The sequence below is a fragment of the Podarcis liolepis genome, assembly GCF_965112155.1.
Source record: "Podarcis liolepis genome assembly, chromosome: 2".
Taxonomy (NCBI): Eukaryota; Metazoa; Chordata; class Lepidosauria; order Squamata; family Lacertidae; genus Podarcis; species Podarcis liolepis.
The window spans coordinates 56,637,337-56,662,481 of record NC_139555.1 but is presented as its reverse complement, the minus strand read 5'-3'; the positions used below and the strand labels follow the sequence as shown (position 1 = coordinate 56,662,481).

Here is a 25,145-nt window from a genome sequence, read left to right as displayed (position 1 = left end):
ATTTTTGGAAGAGAAACGTCCGACGGGGCTTCCGTGGCTTCCAACTGGCTGCAGGAGCTTCCTGCGGCGAATCAGAAGCCGTGCTTTGGTTTTCGAACGCTTTGGAAGTCGAACGGACTTCCGGAACGGATTCTGTTGGACTTCCAAGGTCCGACTGTCTTTATAAATGCAATGCACTACAAGTATGCATCCCCTGTCCTTCAAATCTCTGTCCTAATCCTGACTATACTTGACTATATCTGTGTACTAACTTCCTTGAAGTGTTTTTAAGTTGCACAAACAAATAGAACAGCAAGCCCCTTTAACCTCTCTAGTCATAAAAGAAACAACTAAGCACAAGGTTGAAAAAAAAGTATCACACTGATAGCTCCCAAGCACAGCAAGAGATCTGTCCTGGATTTCCAAAGGCACGGCAGCCATTGCAGCAAGCTCATGACCGTCAATATTTCAGGGGCAAAACTCAGATCTTAAACTATGCGGCCACTTTTGAACAATTTGCTCATGCCAAACAGCAATTTGTTCAGTAAGGATGTTGGCCATAAAGGAGGAAGCCGGGGAACATTTCTCAAGGGCGCTTCTGTACTGGTCTTGTAAGAAGACAATCTCTGCTAGGATGGTGGCCCACAGAAACGTGGCTCAAGCAAACATGAGGTGGCAGGAGACCTTCAAGCTCAGCAAGGATTTGAACTGTGGGTTTCCACAGCAATGCATGATGCTTTAGCCTCCACCTGGCACTGGGGATTCAGCTACACAGCTGCAAGTAAAACACTTTAAATGTGTTGTTTTGTGCAATATACAAATGTGACACTAGATGGCAACAGTGAGCTATGCAAAATTCAACGCCTTCTTCAAAACGTTTTTTTTAAAAAAGCATTTTCACAGCTAGATTCCACCTGGTTCCCTTGCTGCTCTGCAGTGAACTAGATCTACAGATCTCAGCCGTGAGATGAAGGGCTTAAATGGAAAGTTTTTCCAGATTTAGAAACCCTGAAATTGTTTCCAAGAGAAGCACTCAAATACTTGGCAACGACACACAAGGGTTTGAAACAAACTCACCTGAATTCATTTAAGGCATCCATAATCCTATTATATGCCAAACTCCTCTGGCTGGCATCAGCTGATCGACGGCTCATTTTCATAGCCTTGAAAACAATAGTAAAATATATAACTAACATTAGTCAGGGCAACAGAAAATGAAAAACAAAGTCACGTGCTCTGTTCTATCTAAGGTGTACCCGGACAGGCAAACAGTGGGTTGGTTTTTTTGTTTTGTTTTTGTACCATGATAAACGTTGGCTGCTTTCCAAGTTTCATATCAAGGTAGAGATATATGAGGCATATGTGTTTGCACTGTCTTTCTTTTTCCACACTTTTGCTTGCAGAAGGCTATAAAGAGGTCCAAGGTTTCACACAGAGACTCCTTCACTTCAGGAGCAGTGTTTAAACAGTCCCCTGGATTAATCAGCCTGCACCCAGCAGTAAACATCACTCATTTTGGTGATAGGATTTGTTCTAAGAGATAGGGGCAAAACTCAAGTTGAAGCGAGTTTCAGTTCTTAGGCAAACCAGGTAATCCTACCTCTCTTCTTCTTGTCTCCTGGAAGTGAGTGGCAAGGCTGGGGCTGTCAGATAGGTCCCACTCAAGCACCCACCTTGACCTTGCTGTCACCACCCTGCTCCAGCCCAATCCAGCAAAGCCACACAGAAGCCCATGTCGAAAGGGCAGCTCTGCCACATACTATGGCCAAAAGGATGTTCTCTACCACTGAGTTATGCCTTTTCCCCAGAATCAGTGTTACTGAGTCTACTTTTGTGTGCTTTGGCCCATGCCTCGTTCACAGTGTGGTCCAGCACCCCTAATTTAAAACTAGTGTGACCCACAAAACAATCCGGAAAAAACAAATGACAGAAGCTTAGGCATATTAAAATGGAGATTCTGATTAGAACAGGAGCTGGTGATATTTACCTGTTCTATTGCGCTCTTCAGCTTGTTCATATGGCTCTCAAAAAGAGGGAAGTGTGAGAAAAAGAACTCATTAAATTTGCTGTTTTCTTCTTCATCCTTTGAGAGCGTGAAAATCACCCCAATCGCTATTTTCTTTTTCCTGACAATTCCTGGGCTCGGGCTGGAGCTGTCATCTGATAAGTTAAAACTCTCTTCCACCGACCTTTAGGGGGTTTACAAAGGTTGCAGAGTTAATGACTTCAGAAAATATCTCAAAACTATTTTCTTTAAACATACTGAAGTGAGCCCCCTTTCCCCAAAGCAGTTGTTTCGTTTTTAAAACCACGTCTGCTGTAGCTGATCTCGGAACATTGTGAGCATAGAAAGCTGCCGTATATTAAGTCAAACCCATTGGTCCATCTAGCTCAGTACTGTCTGCACTGACTGACAGCAGCTCTCCAGGATTTCAGACAGGGGGTATTCCCAGTCTGCAAGTAAAACAGATTCTCTACTACTGAGCTATGGCAGAAATGTGGCATGCTGGCATTTGCAGGTTGTTCTGGGCATTTGCCGTTAATGGGCTATGTTTTAAAAATCAGGGCTTGCTCTCTTTTGCTGTGTGGACTTATTACAAGGATGAACAACGAACTGTATACCACCATTTTCATAGAACAGTGAGCATCTGTCTCCCACCCTACGTGAATTAACTCTTATGTGCAGGCTTCTTCTCCGAGTCCTGCAGTCTATGGCGTGTGGCAGTCTAGCTTTGCTCACAATTTTGGTTTCATAACATGAAAAGGAGAAAAAAGCAGCTTAAACGTATGTCATGCAAATGTTCCTGTTCTGAAAAACTTCCAACATTAGACAGATTCATTTTGTGGCTTTATGAAGGAACCAACACATTTAGAACCTAAATCAAAATAAAAAATTCCTTCCAGTAGCACCTTAAAGACCAACTAAGTAAGTTCTTGGTATGAGCTTTCGTGTGCATGCACACATGCACACGAAAGCTCATACCAAGAACTTACTTAGTTGGTCTTTAAGGTGCTACTGGAAGGAATTTTTTATTTTGACTATGGCAGACCAACACGGCTACCTATCTACTATTTAGAACCTAAATGCATTTGCTTCTCCCCGTCCCCAGGAGAAGCTGCTTTAGGAGGAGAGCTTTCCACTTGCCAACTCATGTTCGCAACCATGAAGTGGGAAGACAGCTTGGGAGGTAGCTTTGAGTGGAGAAGTCCTTCATAAGAAATAGTTTAACTACCCTCTTGCCCTGCTACTACTTTGTTCAAGACCACCAATACCTGGGGAGCAAGAAAGGAGAAGGAACCATCACGGTTTTGTTTGAGTATAAGGTAAGGTTTATTCCTCCAGCCATTCCTTGATAACTATATTCATTTCCTGATTACTTGTACTTGCATTTCACCATGTGATCTGAATAAATAACCCAATATCATGCGATTAGCATATGACTGATCCCATCACTGGGTTGCGTGCAGAATACTGTTTTTGTGGGCAAGAAGAGCTCCTTCTGGTTGCAGATTTAATTGAGATGAGGAGGAGATTCCCGCCGTAGGAATTTGAATTTCCCTCCAAACTAAGCAAATGCACATATTTCATGTGAAAATCTGAAAGAAGGAAAAACCATTTACTACCAGCAGTAATGCTTAACTCACCACCTAGGGAAGACCCCATTCTCCAAGCTTGTCGTCTGACTGCGGCGCCAGCGCCGTTGGTAGCTACTAGCACAACTTCTGTTTAGCGAAGAGCCCGGGGAGGGAAATGGGGTGATGAGCAGGCTGCTAAGAGATGCTGAGACAAAAGAGAAGGAAATTATTTGTTATATTTAAAAAACTCTTTGCTAGAAGAAAAATGCTACTTGGGTGATCATGTAATAATGTGAACAGTATGGCCCAGTAGATAAAAACCATTAGCCCTTGGCGTCTTGAGGAGAGATCTGTGAGAAGCAGGTCCACACAAGACACTTCCCATTTCTGCTTCATCCCAGAAGCCTCACCAAACAAGATTTGTATGAGTGCATCCCGAGTATTGTGTACAACCAAGGAGGTGTTTGGAGGGGAGCATGTAGTGCCCTGGGTGTAGACATGGCGGCCCCTTTACAGCACCCATTTCTTGGGCACAGTTGAAAGAGCAAGTGCATTCAGCCTATGGGAACTTGCTTCTATGCATTTGTCAGCTTTGACAGAACATGAGCTAGGGGTTTAAACGTGAATTGATGATTTGGCAAGGAGGCAATGAAAATCCCTGGCTTACATTAAGGATACTTTAGGTATGCCCATTAACAACTCACAGGCTTGGGGCCACCTCCACCACCTTTCAACCTTAGCCCTACGTTATTTAAAATTTCCAGTATTGGTGAACCAATTTCACGTTGTATATCCAAGTGCTGAATATTCTCTTAATATTAAATATTATTTTGAAAAGCCACACATATTTTAGAAGTATTACCCAATATTTGGGAAATATTGCTTGGCTCAGGATTTATATAGGAACTGGGTCAATGTAAAGCATAAATCACTTGTTAATTATTTTTTTTAAGGGAAACACATCTTAGGGAGATCTGATTACAGAGGTCAAGAAGCAGAAACAAATAACACTTTAATTACAGGCCAAATCAATATGCAGTAGGGAAAGTTTGTGTAATGGCCTTATATTCCTGATAAAAACATTACCAGATCTTGCAATTCCGCTGTCTCTGTCTTCATTCAGCTCTCTCCCAGGCATGTCCATAGGGTTGCTGTGAACTACGCAGATAAAGTCACCAGTTAGCACGAGAACATGATGCTTCTCTTTGGCTTTGCAGTGCTCGGTTTAATTATCAAAATAAATCATGCTCATTGGCTGCATTCACTTAGGACACGGAAAGTAACAGCAAAGCACACACACCTATCACCAAGAAAGGCTGCAAAGCTGATCAAGCCAATGCACTTGATTGGACCAGTGTTCAGACAAGTGTTTGCCAAAGCCCATCTCTTTATTTCAAGGCAAGTGGAATAACATAACAAAAGGCAAGTTAGCTACAAATCAAAAGCACTCAGTGCAAGCTCTAAGCAGATGCTAAAGAAGAAATTTATAGCAAACAGCTGTAAAGTGGGTGCTCTAGGACAGATGGAATTTGGATCTAGACTTCTATCGCTTTTTCAACTAAGCATGAAGCTATCTGCATTTGCAGCCAGTCCTTACTAAACAGAGAGATGAAATCCTAGCCAAATTGCCTCCAACAAAGCTAGGATTTCATCCACCAGATCAAAAGCCTCTTGATCATACTCATTTTTGAAATCATAAATTTGCCAGATTTGTAGAAGGGAAAATCTAAACCAGGCATGGAAATAAAACACGGCTAATAGAAGCGGGGGGAAATACTCTTTATTTCAGTGTTATACAAACAGTGAAATAATTATGTTTTTGCAAATGGAGCTCCTATTGAATCAAGCTCTAAACAGTTAATGGCAAATTCCTTTTGTCTGGAATTTACAGGCTCCCCCTGCTTTTTTCTTCTTCAAACTTTACTGAAAAATTCATAAGCTCCATCCAAATCATTACCTGAGTAGAAATAGAGATTAAGGGTTGCATTCTTTGAAATTTTAACATGTTGTGATAACCTTTGCAGTGATCCATATCCACTGCATAAACTATGCCTGCGAGATTTTTAGAAACGGTATTTTATTTCCAAGGCCAAACTACAAAATCCACTCAGTTTTGTCACACCAACTAGACTATCCACACAGCACATAGCAAACCTGCAAAGAAAGAGGCGCTCCGGATGAGGCGGAGCGGACCTTGTTCAGAGAATGCCCGCCTAGGGCTGCAAAGCTGTGAAAAACCTACATGGCAAAACGTAAAATATATATGAAAGAATGAGGTTAGTAAAGCAGAACAGATTCTGTGGGAGGGGGGGAGAAGGATTCAAGCCGACACAAATGCAGACCCACAGACAGCAAAGAACACACCTAGGATAGCTCCCTCGGTAGAGCATGAGGCTCTTAATCTCAGGGTTGTGGGTTCAAGCCCCACGCTGGGCAAAAGATTCCTGCCTTGCAGGGGGTTGGACTAGATGACCCTCGAGGTCCCTTCCAACTCTACAATTCTATGATCTACTTTGATAAAGGAGTTTGAGGTGCTTTCTCAGTTATATATAAATATATAGAGATATAGATATATAATGTTTTTATATATATCAAAATTGTCCTAATTTACTACACAATAAATCAATTCAGGGGGGTGGGAGAGTTCCAAACTATCTTTGAAGACAATTCAGTAGCACTTTCTGTCACCCTGATTATTTCAATTTCACAACCCATAATTCATTATCTAAAGTGATCTTGGGAATAAAAACTCTGTGTGTATATGAGAAATAATGGGATCAGAGGCCGCAAACCACTTTGGCACATTTTCTCTCAGCCCCATTTGGTACAGTACTCCTAAGGGCTCAGTTCTATCTTGACATCCAAATAACTGGGGTGGAGCCAGCAGAATAACTGCACTGAGACCCTGCACGCCTATGGCTTGCCCTTTCCCCAGTGGTCACTTCAGAGCTATGAGGAGATCCAGCCTTTCTTTCTTTTCTAAAGAGTCCAATCTCTCACTGAAGCATTCCTTGTTCTGAAGGACAGGTCACAGACACAGCATTTTATTAACTCAATTCAGCTTCTCAAATAATCAATTCACTGCAGGGAAACTGAAGAATAAGTATCCTTTGCTTCCTCTTCCTTCAGTCTTTGCAATTCCTTGAAGGTTTTCACTTAATACTAACCAGAAAACTGTAATATTTTCACTGGAGCACATGGAAGCTTGTGCTCTATGTTGTGTCTGCAGTTCTAACCCCGAGCACACAAACACTTTCCTTTTAAAGTTCAAACGGCTGCATTGCCACAAAATCCGCCTTCTTTTCTTTCCATTTTTGCTAATCGGTTGTCTTAAAAGGAAGCTTAATTGCAAGGACTAACCGTTCCACCAAAAACCAGGTGTGCTGGGAAAAGTTGGCATGTACACAACAACCTACTAAAGCACACAGTAACCTTTACAAATGAAGAACTGGCAAAGACTGATGGGTCACAAGTATTCTTTTTTATTTAATTTGGTTTCTAGAAATGTTCTGGTTACAGATTAACTCCTTTTTGCTATGCCTGACTCTTTCGATTGCTCTGCTTTAAAATGTGAGCCGTAAGCAAGTACTGCTGAGTAGACCCTATTTTGGCACACCCTCACTACAGATGTTATTGTCTTCTCTTCTGAAATTGTTGTTACTGGCCATAGTAAGCCCCACTGATAGTTATACTCCAGTTATAGTGAGTCCAGGGAAGGTGGCTTGCATATCTATTCCCTATAAATCAAAGACTGTAATACTCATTCCCTAGGTACTGATACTGTCCTAACAGTAATGGTTCCCAACGTGGTACCCACTGAGGACCTCTGTGACACCCATAGGGTCCATTCCTGCTGTCCAATATGCAGGGTGACAGTCTTCCCAGTCCCACTCTAAATCAGAGGTTGACCGAATCAGGAACAACACTTGTGAAGTTACTGAAAGTTTTCTTTGAGATCACCTCTAAAACACCAGCATATGACAAAATGGCGAACATGTGAAACCACTGCATGAGTATTATTTCATTTAGTTGCTTATTATTTATTAAATTTGTTCTGCAGATGTCAGGGCAGTTCACAACATAAGAATACAAGATAAAAACACAAGATACATAATAAAAACAACAACAAAAACACCCCACAAACCAATAATCCCCTCTCCCACAAACACTTTTAAACGGTATAGGATGTTAATCAGCCAAAGGCCTGGTTGAAGAGAAGGTTTTTGCCTGGCGCCTAAAGGTGTACAGTGGTACCTCGGGCTAAGTACTTAATTTGTTCTGGAGGTCCGTTCTTAACCTGAAACTGTTCTTAACCTGAAGCACCACTTTAACTAATGGGGTCTCCTGCTGCTGCCGCGCCACCGGAGCACGATTTCTGTTCTCATCCTGAAGAAAAGTTCTTAAACCGAGGTACTATTTCTGGGTTAGCGGAGTTTGTAACCTGAAGTGTATGTAACCTGAAGCGTATGTAACCCGAGGTACCACTGTATAATGAAGATGCCAGTCGCACCTCCCTGGGGAGAGCATTCCACAATATATATATCTATAGCAAGATGAAGAATTCACACCAAAGCAACATTATCACGATAACCGTACTTCTGATTTAGTAATTTGAGATGCACATAAAGGTGTGACACAGTGTAAAAAAAATCACTTTAGCTTTATCCTCTTGATTTCTAATCGCCTATTAAAAAGCTAATCTATTCCTAAAAGCTGAGTGATATCGATTAAAGAAATTGCTTTAAAGGGTATTTGAGCACACGGTTTAACTGTACAGAGTAATCCCACTGGTGCTATATGGGTACACGGTAGATTGACCTTTTAGCTGGCCAGGTTGACTGGGCCATTAGAAAGCCCAAAGCACAATTCTAAACAGCCAGCAACTAATCTGATAAACTGGGGGTGTTGAAATAATTCTGTTCACACAGATGGCACCGAAACAGGAAAATGTAAATGATATAGCTTATGGGAAAGGAGAGAGTTTTGACAAGATCATCATATTGTTCTGTTTGTTGGCACAGTGCAATTATGGAAGATTAATTAGGCTGCTGGGGAACACCTGCGTGGATAAGGGCACCTAATTGCAGCTAACACAACAGCGAAAATAATCGTGATTAATAAAGCTCATTCTTCACATTGATTAAGCAATGCTTAAAAATAATTGGCAACAAAAGTCATAAAGACAGTACTAAGAAGAACCAGGCCAGTCTTATATGAATGCAATTAAACAGGCATTCATTAACAATTTAGAAGTAATATTGTGCAATATAGTAGTGGTAATAATAAAATTAACATTTTTATAGTCCTTCCAAATGTGCTTCGCAATGCTTCATGTGCATTCTTTAACTTCAGCAGTATTACCCCCATATTGCAGAAGTGGATACTGAGGCTAAGAGGTGGCTTGCCTACAGTCACCAAGTGAATTAACGACAGTCAAGACTCAAACCAGCCACTTCCTGATTCGAAAGTCAACCTCTCAGTAACTACCCTACACCAAAGTTCATTTAATTGGTCATTTCATTGCTGTCCTTCTAAAGTGGCAATGGAAAAGGCGTACATAACATTCAAATAGTATGCCGTGCAAAAATCCTCCTGTGATACAGCATACAAATATTCAAATTTTTCCCCAAATGTGAAAGTAGGTGCTTATTAGCTGAGTAACTCATTTAGATTTTCATTCAGACTTACATCATGAACAAAATTTACTTATAGAGTCCATAGACAGTTCTGGTTACTCCAGTTTTCAGTTGTAGCCTCGGAGGCCACACATTCAGTTTAGGAAATTCACATTGCAATTCCAATAGAGAAATTTAGGAGATGCAAAACTGAGTAAGACAGACAGAATTTTCAATACAGTTCATGTATATTTAGAACCAGTGGCTCTTAAAAAAATATTAAAGATTTTCTTGGTTTACAAAAGTACATACATTGTCTTTTTTCCCCTAAGTTGTAAATTCTTTTCTATAGATCAATTTCTACAGATCATTTGATATGAGACATTAGTGTTGTATTCAGTATAAGGTTGGGGAAGAAGAGAGGTGGGAGATGAGGGGTGGGGTGGTGAAACTTATATTCTTGTATATGGTGTACAGGTGGGGTTATGTGTCAGTAGCTCTTTTGTTGGTTGATTTCTAATTAATGGGATGGGTGAATATATCAGGTAAATAAAAAACAAACACTTTTCAGGTCAAGGTACTGTTTGGATAAGGTACCCTTTCTTTTAAAATAGATCTTAAAATTCTGCATCAGCGAAGTGCAGTTTCCTGGCATGTTTAACCATAAGGGTTCCTTAACATCATTTTTTGTATATGATTTGAAGGGTAATGGCTTTGCAAAAGCAAATCTTAAAACAACTCTCAAGACTTGAGCATGTTTCGCCCAATCCTTTGTATTTATTTAATACAAAGGTGCATTTACACCAGGCATAGGCAAACTCAGCCCTCCAGATGTTTTGGGACTACAACTCCCATCATCCCTAGCTAAGAGGACCAGTGGTCAGGGATGATGGGAACTGTAGTCTCAAAACATCTGGAGGGCCGAGTTTGCGTATGCCTGATTTGCACCGAATTTAAAGAAGCCAGACCAAACTGTCCATCTGCTTTAAGCCCAAGGTACCATCTCCTTGAAACCATCTTACTTCCATAACCGTCTTCAAGATGGTAAGAAGGAAATCACAAAAGCAAAAAAAGTCAACCCTCTAGCATCCTGCAGGTATTTTTGCAAAAAATACAACTTTCTCTTCCTGCTAGCTCTTCCTGCTTCTGCACTTTTCAGTCCCAAAGACTGAAGGCCATTTCACAAATTGTGTGGCAGCAACAATCATAATTGCCACCACTGGTTTCCTGATGTGCGTTCCTGTATGACACACCCATTGTAAAATGTATATTTGTTGCAAGCACATATTACGTTGTTTTTATCAGGAACAGGGTGAGGTGTTGCTGGGGTTGGGCAGGGAATCAGTGAGGTCAGGGCTGGTGTTCCTCCTGGTGCACTAACACAGCACCAATCTCGCTACTGCCTTGCACCAGCAAGCAGCAGTGATGCTGATGTTTGGACGGTGGCTCTGTAAAATAGCCTCACTGTGCCAGCTGCTCCTGATTTTTATGACTACAGGCAGAAAATTCTGAGAATAAATGAGGCCCTAAGGGAAAATAATATCTGTGCTGTTCTGTGCTTAGTTCTCTAAAGTAGAGCCTACCGTGTCCATTTCCATCAAATTCATATTAGCTAAAATGTGTATCAGCTACTATGCCATTCTTCGCCATATATAGATTTGAACTGATAAACCTCAAGCCAAATAGTCACAGAATATTCCAGTTTTCAGATTTCCTGGAAATGAGCTACATCTGAGTTCAGGCCAAAAGTTGTCCCACTCTTAGACCACACCGTTTCTTTAAAACAATGATATTCTATTATACACATGTAGATTAATGTGTTTATCAGTCTGCAAAGGCCTTACAGTGCAAATATTCCAAGGAAGTAACAATGCTTTTAATTACCTATGTTTCCAAGCAGTCCATTCATAATTGTGCTATGGTCTGGCTTTAGAGTATTGCTGTCCTGATTAATGAACTCAAGACTGTCTTGAAGCCTGCAAAGGTAGGGGACAAAGAGAAACGGTTATTTGTATTCTGTTACGGCACTTTTTGATTTTATTATCATCTCTGCTTGTGCCCTGCACACATTTCCCTGCCCCCCCACTCTTATGTCCTATGACAGCGAGGCAGGGGTCTCTGAGCAAACAGGAGCTAGGTGACAATCTTTCCTTCAGCAGCTAAAAAGAGTTTGAGCCATACCCCACTCCCTCCCTTCCTCATACCTAAAACCCACACAGATCACACACTGATTGTACTCACGTGTTTAAACTTCCATAGATGCTGCTTCCAGTTCGAGCTGTAAAAACTTTGCTTAGCATGAGCTGCGGAGGAGAGCTGTGAAGCAAAGTTAGGCAGAGTGAGCAACCAGGTGTTTTCATGGAATATACCAAAACATCTCTCGACATAACACAACACCGGAGTGTGTTTTTGAAGTGAAAAACGGTTTTAAAATAACACGCTACAGGAGGACCACAATACTACAGAGACAAATGAGGCACCCAATTAAAGCTCAGAACGTAAATTTGTCAAAAACAGTTTTGTCAGTTTTCAGCCAAATCAGATAAATTCAACACACACTCCAGCTGCCAACTGTGAAAAATTCGCCATTTTTGTTTCCGATGAAGTATGACACACGATGCAATCCAGTAGAATTCACCTAACATTTGAGAGGTTTAGATAAATTGTAACTGTCACACAACAGTTACAACAGTGGCTATCATTCATGTTTGCTTTTATACATCCATGTTCGTTTTTACATATCCATGTTCATTGTTTTTGGGGTTCCTGTGATCTCATCTGTTAATTCTCATACACCTGGGGATCTTCTCCTTTGTTTAAGTTGTGAAAATAAAAAAGGCTATATGAATTCTCATTGTTTTCCCTTTGCAATGCAAGAAGATCTTCCACATCTTGATCAGAAGATGCTTTCAGATGCCTGCAGGTGTGTACTCCAAAGTGTACAGGTGTTGAATGTGCAGCCTGTACCTTGTAAAAATCAAGGTACTTCAATTTCGTGCTTCAACATCTATGTACAAAGGACAATTCATAAAGAACAGGGGCGAGGCCTGCAAACTTGTTCTCATCTCCTTCCTCAACATGCTTTCTATATTGTTTGATTGTGTGCACAGGACTAGAGACAATTCTGTTTAGCATAGCTATTTCCAGTGCTCTAAACTTCGAACTGAAGAAAGTAAAACCTTACCGGATTTGATGGATTTTTAAGGTTGAGCCTTTGTAGCTCATAGCCACAGAGCCAAACATCATCTCCCCAAGCATATTTGCATCTGAGGAACACCGGGAACCCTGAAAAAGAATAAGCCTATAATTATTATGTTGCGTGCTTGATCATTTTGAGCACCAACTTGAAGCATTGCAGAAATGAAGGAAAACATCGTTTTCATTTAATCATCAAATATGATAAAGGGAAAAAATGAAATGCAACATTTTTGGCAGGTTGCCTACCAAAATACTTCTAAATTCCAGTGCCAAAGTACATGGTACGTCATTCTCATTGTGGTGAATGGGAATTTTCTCCATGAGGTTTGCAAGCCAATTCAGATTGGAAGCACAGCAGGGTACAACAACCCCTGCCAAAAAAAAGCCCCAGGCCAGGATCCTGTCTGAGATTGGATTGACTGTGCTCACTATTTCTTCAAGGAAAATCTTGCACCTGGGGGAAATGATGTGATCAATATCTTGTGCAGTTTGCACTTCAGATCTAAAGAGTGGTTAGGCATTTGTCACTCTGTGGTAAACGCACATGACACCTATAATAATCTTTGTATAGCTATGATTCAATTCTCCTGTATCTGCATCTTTCACCCACCCACCTTTGCTGATCTTGCGTTTTTGGCACCGGGGTATGATCTCAGTTTGTGTACTCACCTACTACTCATCCTGAACCAGAAAATAAGGAAGTGGGGAGGGGGGTTGAAACATGCCCCCCTCCTCTGTTTTAGTGCCAGAGAAGGCAACTGGATTGGGGTGGAGCCTATTGGAACTGGCCTTCACTAAATGACCTCATTACTACTTTTGTTATACTTTGTTATACTTTTCTCCAGCCACATGTACATTTTAAAACCCATGAAGGATTTATGCAGAATAGTACAAAAAGATAGGACAAATTAGTTGAACACCTTAATTCACTGCATTCAATCTGCTCTTAATCTTTAATTGGCAGCTTCTGCATTAAAATATTAGGGCTTGGAGTTTCACACACACCTGACTGAAAAGCAAGTACAATTATTTGGCACCAGTTAAAGGTGTCATTCCACAGGGTAATGTATACTTTCTTGATGAAACTGCTGGCGCATGCACCATTTTTGGCCCTGGAATGGGGCAGAACGGGCTTACGTGTGCTCTGCCGACACATGCAACGACCCAGAAGGCAACCCACACACAAACAAACAGGGAGTTTCCTGTAAATGTTTTCAGTGAGCAGTGGGTCTGAGAGGATGGGGGAGTTGCTTTCCTGAGGACAGTCGGTTTGAGAAAAGGCTTATACAGCACCTGGGTTGTTTTTCCACCATATCTGAAATATATTCTAATTTTTAAAAATGTGGTATTCAATGAAACAAAACTGGGAGAAGGAATGGCAACTAATATCAACCACAATTCAAAGCATGCTATTCACGTTTTCGAGCTGTGCTTAATTATTAAGATAACCCTGACAAAGACCTCAGTCAAAACACAGTCTTGCATGTAGATCAGTGTGAGGTCTCCAATAATATTAATGCTTAAGACTATAGCAATAGAATCTCACAGCAGCTGTTAGTTTACAAAAACCTTGAGTGGGAAAGGCTGAGCTTGGAATGTCTTTTCTGGCAGGGGAAAAAAATCCCATACTAAACAGTGATTTAATAAGTTTAGTAAAGAAAACTACCTAAACAGATGTTCATGTAGAACAAAAATAAAAAGGACGGAAAAATTTATCACGCAGGGACTACTTGCAAGGGAAGACCTGTTAAGCTGACAAGTACCAATAGCAGAGTTTTAGACATGCAGGATGTTGTGATTCAGGTTAAAAGTGAAATTTACATAGAATGTAGGCTTAAATGAAGCTTTAGACATTTACAAGCCTGGTCTTGGCGATTATTAAATTTCAAAACAATGGACGCAAGTATCCAAGTTCTTATGTCATCTGTAACTGATTTCAGCTGTTTTCCTCTGCAAGACCCAAAACCGAAATTGGTTATCTTAAGCTTAATTTATAGACTACAGCCATAGCAAGTGAACATTTTTTCTGTGATCACATCCTATGCTAGTCCAATGAAGTAATTATGGAAGAACTACATGAGCCCTTGCAACAAATTTAATGGAAGGAACCTAGTACTTCACCCATCCATCTATATCATCAGAGCAGCAGAGGTTTGCGTAGAAGCACATCACATGCTTCTGCATCACGCCTCAGAAGCAAGGATGCTGATCTGACTCAGATCAGCAGTATTTCAGAAGCTTGTCAGCAGACTGCATTGTGGACTGAGGAAAATTAGTCCCTATACTATTAGTGTAAGGCATGGGTAGGCAACCTAAGGCCCAGGGATTGCCTTCTCAATCCAGCCTACGGACGGTCCAGGAACCAGCGTGTTTTTACATGAGTAGAATGTGTCCTTTTATTTAAAATGCATCTCTAGGTTATTTGTGGGGCATAGGAATTCGTTCATTCCCCCCCCCAAAAAAAATTATAGTCCTGCCCCCCACAAGGTCTGAGGGACAGTTGACCAGCCCCTGCTGAAAAGGTTTGCTGACCCCCGGTGTAAGGTATGTGGAAGACGGGGCTTTGTTCAACCCCCACCCCGCTTTTCAGCTGCTATGGCTGGAATTCCCTCCCCCCCCCCACAAAACAGCAGTCAAAGATGACCAAAATCTTGTACACAACCAGGTACAAGAGAAATAGCCACAATGTATTATCTTATTTAAAAATGCTTGTTGTTTATAATAGGATATTGGCATGTAACAGTCACGTGACATTTCTACAATGCTGAAATTCTTCACAATGTAGTTTTTATTCTCCAGGCATGAGCAGTGTGCATAGGGGGTGGGGGGCACTGTGGCAGTGCTTGCTGGGATGGGGTGAGATAAATTGATGAAGAATTTGGGGGAGCATTCCCCAGTCTCATCACTGCCTTGCCCAATCTCTGTTCCTCACCAGGGGTGAGGGAAGAGGGCACCACTTCTGTTCCAGGTTGCCTCATATCCAAAAGCAAATACCAAACTTTAAAATCTTAATAAAACTGATTATCCTATTGATAAGGGGGAAAATATGATTTATGGGAAGCAGCTCATAGTAGCTAGTGAGCATTCAGTTTGGGAAGCATCATTAACTTTGCACCAGGCACCCCTTATTTCTTCATTCATGTTACCTTCAAGCAGATTCTAATTCCTCCTTCTCTCATAAAGCATTATAATGCTAAGGACATATGACCTACCTGTTCAAAACTGTATGCACAGTATGATGTCAGATAATGCTACCTGTGCTAGATTTTGTGAGGAAACCAGTATGGAACATAAACAAGCTAGCATCCTCAACTCTGGGCATCAGTACACAGTTCTCGTTGCGCAAGAGCAATGTTGTTCAAAGAAACCCATGTCTCTTCCTGTCCAAACCACAGCAAAATACTCTTCCATGATGAGGAGAGAGATAAATATAAACTTCGTTCTCAGGCGCAATAACACAATATAAAAATCAGTTGCATGACCTTGTGGGTGGGTGGGTGGGTGAGCATCTGTGCGTCTGTGCAATGAAATGCAGCAACTAATGTATGCTTACTAAAGCTTGGCAGCCTAGTATTACATTACATTAAAGACGTCCCCGAGAATATGTTATGTTGGGATCAGCCACTCTAAAACAGAGAATTACTTCAGTACAAAGGGTAAAGGCTCAGCTCTATTTTAGGAAGGCTTAACAGAAAACACTTGTGATCAGTGCAAGGTGAGATGACAGAAATATACCCAGTCAGATGACTCTGGCTACACTGGTGGCCAAAACCTCCCCTCTTATATAAAGTGTAACTCAAGTTCAATGAGTGCCACTGCCATAAGCATTTTAAACTGCCAGCAAGCAAAAATTTGCAGTTGAATGTTTTAAAATTGCTTTTCAAGACATTAAAAAGCAAAAAAAAGCCCTACAGAATAAGGCTTTACAAAATAGTTAAAGGAAGCACTTTAGGATGGTAAAGGTAAAGGACCCCTGGACGGTTAAGTCCAGTCAAAGGCGACTATGGGGTTGCGGCGCTCATCTTGCTTCAGGCCGAGGGAGCTGGTGTTTGTCCACAGACAGCTTTCCAGGTCTTGTGGCCAGCATGACGAAGCCGCTTCTGGCACAACATGATGGAAACCAGAGCGCACAGAAATGCCATATACCTTTCCACTGCAGTGGTACCTAATTATCTACTTGCACTGGCCTGCTTTTGAACTGCTAGGTTGGCAGAAGCTGGGACAGAGCAACGGGAACTCACCCTGTCGCAGGGATTTGAAGCAGACTGGCAAAAACTAAGTTGAGAGGGATTCCTGGTCCCATTCGGATTCTGACTCTAAGAAAACCTGTATTATTAATATTTTGGATGGAATCTTGAGTGAACAATATTTTCACAACTCATGAGAAAGCTAAAACTTCAGCGTTAATCACAAACATCTGAAAGTAAGTTGAGGATTTTTGTCACCAGCCTGTATGAAAACTTAACCCATGCAGCACATTTCTGGAAGAAAATTTAGAAATGGGCCAACTTATTGTGGGATGGCTGGCCACATATGTAAATCCATCCCATGGGCCTTTGTTAGAATGGGGAACTGCATTTTCAGCTGTTTCCTGGTTAAATTGTTTCATCTTTGTTGGAGGACAAGGAGAGGAAGGGACTGATCTATACTATCACATTTGTTTGGTACATCCTTGCCCCAGGTTTCTTAGTGGCTCATTGGCCATTGTTCTTTATGAATGATTTTCAAATAAGCCACTTATAGGAACATTCATCCTGCTGATATTCTGATAGTTTCCTTTTGCAGTCCTACATGACAACAGCCATCTGTTTTGTTGGACAACCATCAAAGAATAGCTTCCGGGCTCACTCCCTCCACCAGGAGCCCAAGCCATTTCCTAATAAGGCAATGTTTTCAAACATGCAATACAAGTCACAATGCCAGCATGATACAGTTAAAAGAGGGACCTCTCACCTGAAATTTTGGACATTGTTCTTTTGCTTCGGAAGAGGAAGAAGACGAATTAATTGAACTATCCAAAGAGGAAGAGCTGTCCCCTCCAGGTTTGAGCTGGCAACATTTCCCAATGACTTTCACCTGAGCATCGCTGCAGAGTTTCTGGTGGAATAAAAATTGTATTTGTTACATTGCGTTTAGTAATCCTCAAAACAGTGTTCTGAGAATACAGATCACCTGCATCCGGGGCATAGAAAAAGAAAACTAGTGAGATGAACACAAGCATTTTAGCATTAGTGAAAGAATGGAGATTGGAAGCTAAGCCAACCATTTTGCAAAATAGGAATAATTTCATTAAGTCTTATCTTTTTGCTTTGGAGATAGATGTGTAATACACAAATCCAACGTTCAACATTTCATAAATCATATCACAGAACTGTAGTGGTGAAAAGGACCCCCAGGACCATCTAGTTCAATCTCCCACAATGCAGGTATCAGTGTTTATATATTTAAACATAGCAGTGAAGTTGTGCCAAAGAAGAATGGTGTTCAAATGTGGAAGATAAAAGTGAGCTCTAAATTTTAAGGAGAAGTCTGTGTTAATTCATCCTTTGATACCTCACAGATATCAAAATGCATAATCCCTCCCTCTGTATGATGTCCTGCATGTGGCTGTGGATTCTCACTTGGTTTTCTTCAACTTGAGATCTATAAGGGATGGGGAATTGGGCTCAGAGGATGCAGAGACAATGTTACTGCTAGGTGGATCCGTAGCTGGTTGATTGAACGAACCCAAAGAGTGCTCACTAAAGGTTTCTCGGCATCCTGGAAAAAAGGGACAAGTGGAGTGCCCCAGAGTTCTGTCCTGGGCCTATTGTTGTTCAGCCTCTTTATAAACGACTTGGATGAAGGAATTGAGGGGACGCTCATCAAATCTGCAGATGACACCAAACTGGGAAGGGTAGTTAACACCGCACAAGGCAGAATCAGGATTCAAAATGACCTTAACAGATTGGAGAACTGGGTCCAAATTAACAAAATGAATTTCAATAGGGACAAATATGCAAAACCTGGGAAGGTTTCGTTTTTCTTCCATATTTAAGTTTGGGGTAAAAAAAATAAAATCCCATGCAATCAGACTGCTTTCAGAGAACCACAGGTGCAGCTATTCATCATATCATCACCTAAAATTCTCCCTGTGATATAGATTTTGCAAACACCGGAACAGAACATTTTTATGAGAATAGGGACTGCAAATGCAAAGAAATATTTTAAGGAAAAAGGGCTCCCTCACTCAGTAGCTTACATCTGCCCCCACCCAGCAGTTTTCACTGCAGTTCACCCATTGTGAGAACTATTGGAAGGTAAAGAAGTTAATATCTAAAGCAAATGTGGTGGCAGTTGTGCGCTTCCAGTTGTTGCTGGACTACAACTCCCACCATCACAGACTGCTCGTCATGCTAGCTGAGGCTGATGGGAGTTGTAGTCCAAAACCTCTGGAGAGCCACAAGGTTTCTCAGTACTGATCTCATGGCAGCCAGCCTAGCCTATGCAAAGCCAGCTAGAACTCCCTTTTCTTTTCTTATGGCTGCAGCACAAGAATTCATTTCTTCTCATAAGAACAACCTCCCATTATGAGAAGCTGATCATTAAAGAGACAATGCTGAACTCGTGCAGAGTTAGAATTGCTACTGCCTTGAATTTTTTTGGCAGACAATGGCTGAAAACATGTGAATGGCAATCATATGACTTCACTAGAAACCCGTGAACTAGAATTGCATTTTATCTCTGATAAACAACAGCGTCTTGGGCTAGGCACAGCATCATGTGATAAAACCACACCGAGTCCACAGGGTTACAACATCTTTCTCAGGCAAGTCACACTGCAACTTTCAGCTGATGTTGAAAGTTTTCTTAATAACACTTAATAACAAAGCATATATATATATATAGAGAGAGAGAGAGAGAGAATTCCTATGATGGCAAAACATTTTCCTCAAGCTAGCTAATCGAGTCTATGCACGAACCTCTTATGAGCTTCCTACACAGCTTTCTTCAAAGCCACAGCTGAACACAATGTCTTAAGAGTGATCATTTCCTGATTCAAACACTATGGAAGATTATACCTTTGGCCTTTACAGTAGAATGCAATGAACTTAAGGATCCCGTGGTAAAAAGAGGTCAAATGGTCACAATCTTTTGGATGCCAACTGTCAGCAGTCTGCCAGCAAGCAAATCATTTGCAAAATGCAGAACGCAGACAAATTTTAAGACGTGCAATTTTAGAACCCAGCATATGCTGAAGAGTAACCTGCCGGACACCTAGATCAAATATCTGAGGTGTCCCTGCTCCTGTGTGAGGTTTTTTTCCCTCTGGATTTGAATGTCAATGAAATACAAGATGTAACAAGCCACAAGATATTATGCAACAAAGGGAACTGGTCGACTTGTGTTCCCGGCATAGCTCAAGTCGTGCTTCCAACATTGTAAAAGAGATTACAGAATAAGTTCAGCGCATAAAAGAACTTTGGAATCCCTGTCCCCAAGAAGAGCATGCATGTGCCATAAATAAACCCCGCAGGCAGCGTCCTGCTAGCACCATCTGCCGTGCCCATTGAAGCAGCAGCACAAGGAGGCTTGCTGGCGATTCCATTTCTACACAGCTGGGAACTCTAACTGGTTAGCTCTGCTATTTGACCTCAAGGCTCTCCTCTGAGGCCAAACCCTGTCCTTGTGCACTTTCGGCAGCCAAAGAGGTCAATGGCAGTGGCTATTCTTTGTTCTCCAGAAACCGAAACCTTACAAGGGAACAGTCTTGGTTTCAGGCAGGTCGCCTAAAGGTAAAGGACTCAGCCAGCATATCCCATTTCTGATCCTATCAGTAATTTAGTGTTTGGTGTACAGTGTTCACAACCATAACTGCAAAGCATCCGATTAATCTGCTTAAAATTATGGCCTACGACTCAGTGCTTAGGTTGACAGAGTGTTCAACATGTTCAAACTCTGTTAAGTGTTGCCTCATCCACACAGCTTGAAGTCAACCCTTCTCTACTACATCTCAGTAGTTTTCCCCTCTGTTTTAGATCCTCCCTTTTCTTCCTTCCCATGCCTAACCTTACTATCTGGATCAAGTCCCTCTTCTAGAATATCTCTAAGCATCCACTAAGCATTCCCACTGTTGCTATCCAATAACAAATGTCAGCCCATTGGCACTTTCTACTACAAGCTTGCTGTAACCTATCACCTTGCTGTAGGCCCATCTTTCTTCCATTAACATCTCCAGCTTAAGGTTCTTGGCACAGGGGCCACACGGAAGACTGATTAACCCTCTGCATACCAGCAACAGTCATGGCCCAAGTTGCTGCAAATAACTCCCTCTCGCACACAAACACCGCAATTGACAAACACATAGTGCACATAACCTCCCCCTATCACACATGCAGCACACACCCTTGTCACAAATGCAGACTACACACAAATACAGCCACACGGTTCTTTTTCTCTCACTCACACTCACTCACTCACTCTCACACACCAGACATGTACCACATTCATCCCCATCACAGCGTTAGGCTTGCTATAGAGAGGACAATATGGAGGACAAAAACCACACCTGGGCTTTGGCAGCCAATCCTTGAACAGCAGAGACAGCAATTTCCCTCTGCATCACAGTGGCAGGGTGAAGGGAAACTATCCTCCAACCTACTGAAGAGGTAGAGAGGAAGATGGGGGCTGGAGGGCCACATAAAATAGCTGCCCTCTGGACCTCCCCTGCCCTAGACCATGGCATGACCTCTGACTTGTGCCCTATATGGACTTAGGCCAGTCATTAATGACATATTTTATTCATTTATTCAATTTACCCCCCACCTTTCACTGATTCGTGATTAAGCATAAAACACACACAAGAAATCAAAATGTTCATTAACATAAAACTGCTTTTTGTTTTGCTGTTGTGTTTGTAAGCTGCCTTGAGAGTTTGCAAAGAGAAAGGAGGAATATAAATGGCAAATTTAAACTCATTTTTACTTATGTCTGGACTGCTAAACTCTTTTTTTTCCTCTCTTTTGCCTGGAGGATGATAACGTAGGTGGGTTTGAGTCTGCTTCTGGTAACTGTTTATGAATTACAGCCAAAAAGGCAAAACAAAACAAAAGCCAGTAACACTTTCATGAGACAAAGATAAACAAATATTTATACAAACCAGATTTGCCCAGACCTGAAAAATACATGCATCTAACAGAAGGCAGGAGTTTTAATTTCATAATGTTCATTTTAAAAGTAGCAGTTTATAAATAAAGGGTTTATTAATGATTGATAGGTTGCCTAAGAATGTTTCTGACATGCATAATTCATTGCCTTGATGTCGGATGGGCTGACTTCAATCTTTCAAGGTTAAAGCCCCCAAACCATGAATCTCTACGGTATAATGTTGTATCTTAAATGTAAAAAACAAAAATACCTGTTCAGGGTCTCTTGATAATAAAGCACAACTGATGAGTGTTTAGTTATCCTGTCTAGCCTCCCAAACACCTTAATGGTGCCACCACTCTTCCTTCAAATTCCTTCCCAAAACCAACCTTTTCCTTGAAAGCTTTGTAAATGTATCTGAAAGTATTACATATTCCTTCCTTATTTAAGCCTGACTCCACTTTTCCTTCTCTTCTGCTGCTTTTCTGTGTTGAAAATTAGTTTGTAAGCACTTGGAGGAGCAGGGATTATTGCACTCTGTTCACTAATGTCACTGAATAAAAGTGTGATGCTCTTGCTGCTGCTACTACTGACAACAACATTCGTGCTTAAAATTGTAAGAGCCTTGCTAGATGGATCAGACTAAGGCATAGCTGTCAACTTTCAGATTTGAAAATAGGGATCAGCAGCCTCGAAAATAAGGGATCAGCAAGTTCACCTATCCCGGGGACAGTCTACGAGATATCTAACAATCTGGGATAGCAGCGGGAAACAGTGCTGGAATAAAGGAATTTCCTGCAAAAAAAGAGGGAAGGTTGACAGCTACGGACTAAGGTTCACATTGTCTAGCATTCTTGACAATAATTCCAGCAACCAGACTGGATAGCTCAGATGGTTAGAGCAGTGTTTTTCAACCACTGTTCTGCGGCACACTAGTGTGCCGCAAGATGTTGCCTGGTGTGCCGTGGGAAAAATTGAAAAATTCGAAAGATTTTTTTAAAAAACGTCAAATTTTCGCCCACTAGGCGGGCGCCGGACCGCGTCCACCCTATTTTCCATCCGTCCTGGGTGGGGATCAGATCGGATGGGATCGGATGAGAGCAGATAGGCGGTCCGCTGTCATCCGATTCCCCATAGAGAGCAGCGGGGCTCTGACATCTCCCTCTCCGCACACAGTGCGGAGACGGAGCTGTCATCCGCCGGCTCAGCGGGGATCAGTGGATCAATCCCCGCTGAGCAGAGAATGGTCCGCAATGTTCGATTCCAGCCAGAATATCAGCTTTGTGTTCAGCCAAACAGGCCCAGGTTGCGCACTGAATAAAGTATTTTATAATTTTTCATATTTCTGTTTACTTACTATTTCATAATAAAGTAATTATAAAATACTTTCTTTGTGTTTATTTGATTCCTATTCAAGAGAATTACTTTATATATAGTCAATATAGGCACAGAGTTAATTTTTTTAACATTTTCTAATGGTGGTGTGCCTCGTGATTTTTTTCATGAAACAAGTGTGCCTTTGCCCAAAAAAGGTTGAAAAACACTGGGTTAGAGTATGGTGCTGATATTATAGCCAAGGCTGTAGGTTTGATCCTTGTAAGGGACAGTTGCATATTCCTGCATTGCAGGGGGTTGGACTAGATGATACTCGGGGTCCCTTCCAACTCTACAATTCTATGATTCTATGAACCAGCAGCTAGTCACCTGGAGACTGGCCAATGTTCAGGGATGCTTGGAGTTGTAGTCCAGCAAAACCTTGAGGGCACCAGTTTGGGAGGAGGCTGACCAGGATGGCAGAGATATTGTAACTCTGTGTCAAAGCAATTCACAGCGCAGGCCCCAGAAAGTCAGGAGTAGCCACTCCAGATGAAATTAGAAGCCGTTCTTGGTCATACGTCTATGTAAATGTTTGTGATCTTAAGAGATATTTTCATTCTGCGCACATGGAACTGCCTTTTGAAACATGCCAACATTTAAAAGGCACAGCGCATGCTTTGACTGCCGCAGTAGTGTTCTTTTCAGCAGAACTGTTTGTTATCAAGAAGTGTTGACAGGCAATATATTGCAGGTCTAACTTTCTTTTGCCTGGCCTTCTCCTGAGGCCATGTGTCCCTCTAAGCGAGAAATGTCACTCCAGCAGGCGTGGGGAAGCGGGCATAGCCCTCTCGTGTGTGTCTGTGGGCGGGCAAACCCCACACAAATACATGCTCTGAAAATCAGCTGATTCTCCACCCATTATGGCGGACAGCTTTGTTCAAGTCCAAACCTTCCATGTTCCTAAGCCAACAAAGCCGACACTCTACTGGAGAAGGCCAGGAGCTATAAATCATGCTGAGACATGTGGGGGTCAACAGGCAGAAGGCATTGAATTCTAAAACGCAGCTAACAGATGCTCTTTTCACAGTGAGAAAACGTCTGTCCCACACAGTGTTTTCTTGCAAAGGGCAAAAGTGCCGTGGGATGCAGCTAGCACTTTGTGTATGCCGTCAAGTGAAGGAGTCATTTGCCACTTTGCTAAGAGATGAAATATAACAACTTCACTGTCTACAAAGAGATAATGTCTCCGCTTCGGAAATGTACTCTGCAGTTACTTACAGGTAAAAGGGCTCAGTATGTGGCTAACACTTATTTTAAGGCCCGGGGCCTTGCATGTGAAGAGATGCCATCATTGGAATCCCCAGTAGTAGTAGTAGTAGTAGCAGTAGTAGTAATTTATTATTTATACCCCGCCCATCTGGCTGGGTTCCCCAGCCACTCTGGGCGGCTTCCAACAAAACACTAAAATACAATAACCTATTAAACATTAAAAGCTTCCCTAAACAGGGCTGCCTTCAGATGTCTTCTAAAAGTTTGGTAGTTATTTTTCTCTTTGACATCTGGTGGGAGGGCGTTCCACAGGGCAGGCGCCACTACCGAGAAGGCCCTCTGCCTGGTTCCCTGTAACTTGGCTTCTCGCAGCGAGGGAATTGCCAGAAGGCCCTCGGCACTGGACCTCAGTGTCCAGGCAGAACGATGGGGGTGGAGACACTCCTTCAGGTATGCTTGTGAGATAGTACAGTACATTTCCAGACTTCTTCAGTACCTCCCTTAAAAGTTTTTTCTTTCTTTAAAAGATCGATCTATACATCCAAGTAATAGATTCAGTGTTTCCCAACCTGATGAGACAGGGGAGGTGGGGTAATCAAATAACGAGTGGGGAGAAATGCCGGTATAAGGGAGAAGATTGGAGGAGAGAGATAGAATCTGGTTCACACTTAACACTAAGCCAAACCATGGCTGAGTTTGAACACATGTATGGGTTCCCATGTGACCATACCTGCTCCACTTTTCCTCCAGTCCTGCTGCTGCTGAGTTGGTGTGAGCTAAGCTAGTTTGGCTTAGCATTATGTCCAAACCCAGGCTCATGGTTCATCTTCCTCAGGAAAACAAGGAGTGGTAGGCCACAAAACAAACCTTAGCTACAGTTTGTGATTTAACTGAGGGCAAGATAAACAATGGATCAAGGTTCAGATGCAATGCTAAGCCAAACCATGGCTTAGCTCGCAGCAGTGTGGCGGTGGCAGGACCAAAGCAGCCACAATCTTCTCTTTGGGAGGCTGCATATTTGCTTGTTCATGATAAGGCTCAGGTGCGCAAAACCTTTTTTAGCCT

General features: G+C 41.9%; 1 protein-coding gene and 1 long non-coding RNA gene across 8 annotated transcripts in view; one reads left to right on the top strand and one right to left on the bottom strand.

Annotated features, from left to right (window-relative positions):
• FNIP1 (folliculin interacting protein 1) overlaps positions 1-25,145 on the bottom strand; it is an 87,501-nt gene that overhangs the window by 22,023 nt on the left and 40,333 nt on the right. For 4 of the 7 annotated variants that reach the window (XR_014522204.1, XR_014522206.1, XM_083487966.1 and 1 more), the window contains exons 3-11: positions 17,322-17,465; positions 12,355-12,455; positions 11,412-11,486; positions 11,055-11,146; positions 5,710-5,793; positions 4,642-4,713; positions 3,625-3,760; positions 1,967-2,168; positions 1,057-1,142 (exon numbers count right to left, since the gene is read on the bottom strand). Coding sequence is in view for 4 of the 7 variants with exons in the window: in XM_083487966.1 (XP_083344092.1) it covers positions 1,057-1,142; positions 1,967-2,168; positions 3,625-3,760; positions 4,642-4,713; positions 5,710-5,793; positions 11,055-11,146; positions 11,412-11,486; positions 12,355-12,455; positions 17,322-17,465 (992 nt within the window). In the remaining 3 variants the exon portion in view is untranslated. The remainder of the gene's footprint in view (positions 1-1,056; positions 1,143-1,966; positions 2,169-3,624; positions 3,761-4,641; positions 4,714-5,709; positions 5,794-11,054; positions 11,147-11,411; positions 11,487-12,354; positions 12,456-17,321; positions 17,466-25,145) is intronic. The other 3 variants (XR_014522205.1, XM_083487967.1, XM_083487969.1) reach the window with 1 other exon arrangement.
• On the top strand, positions 5,800-7,687 carry LOC310699769. Its single transcript, XR_014522232.1, has 2 exons — positions 5,800-6,086; positions 6,125-7,687. It is a non-coding gene; the product is annotated as an uncharacterized lncRNA (long non-coding RNA).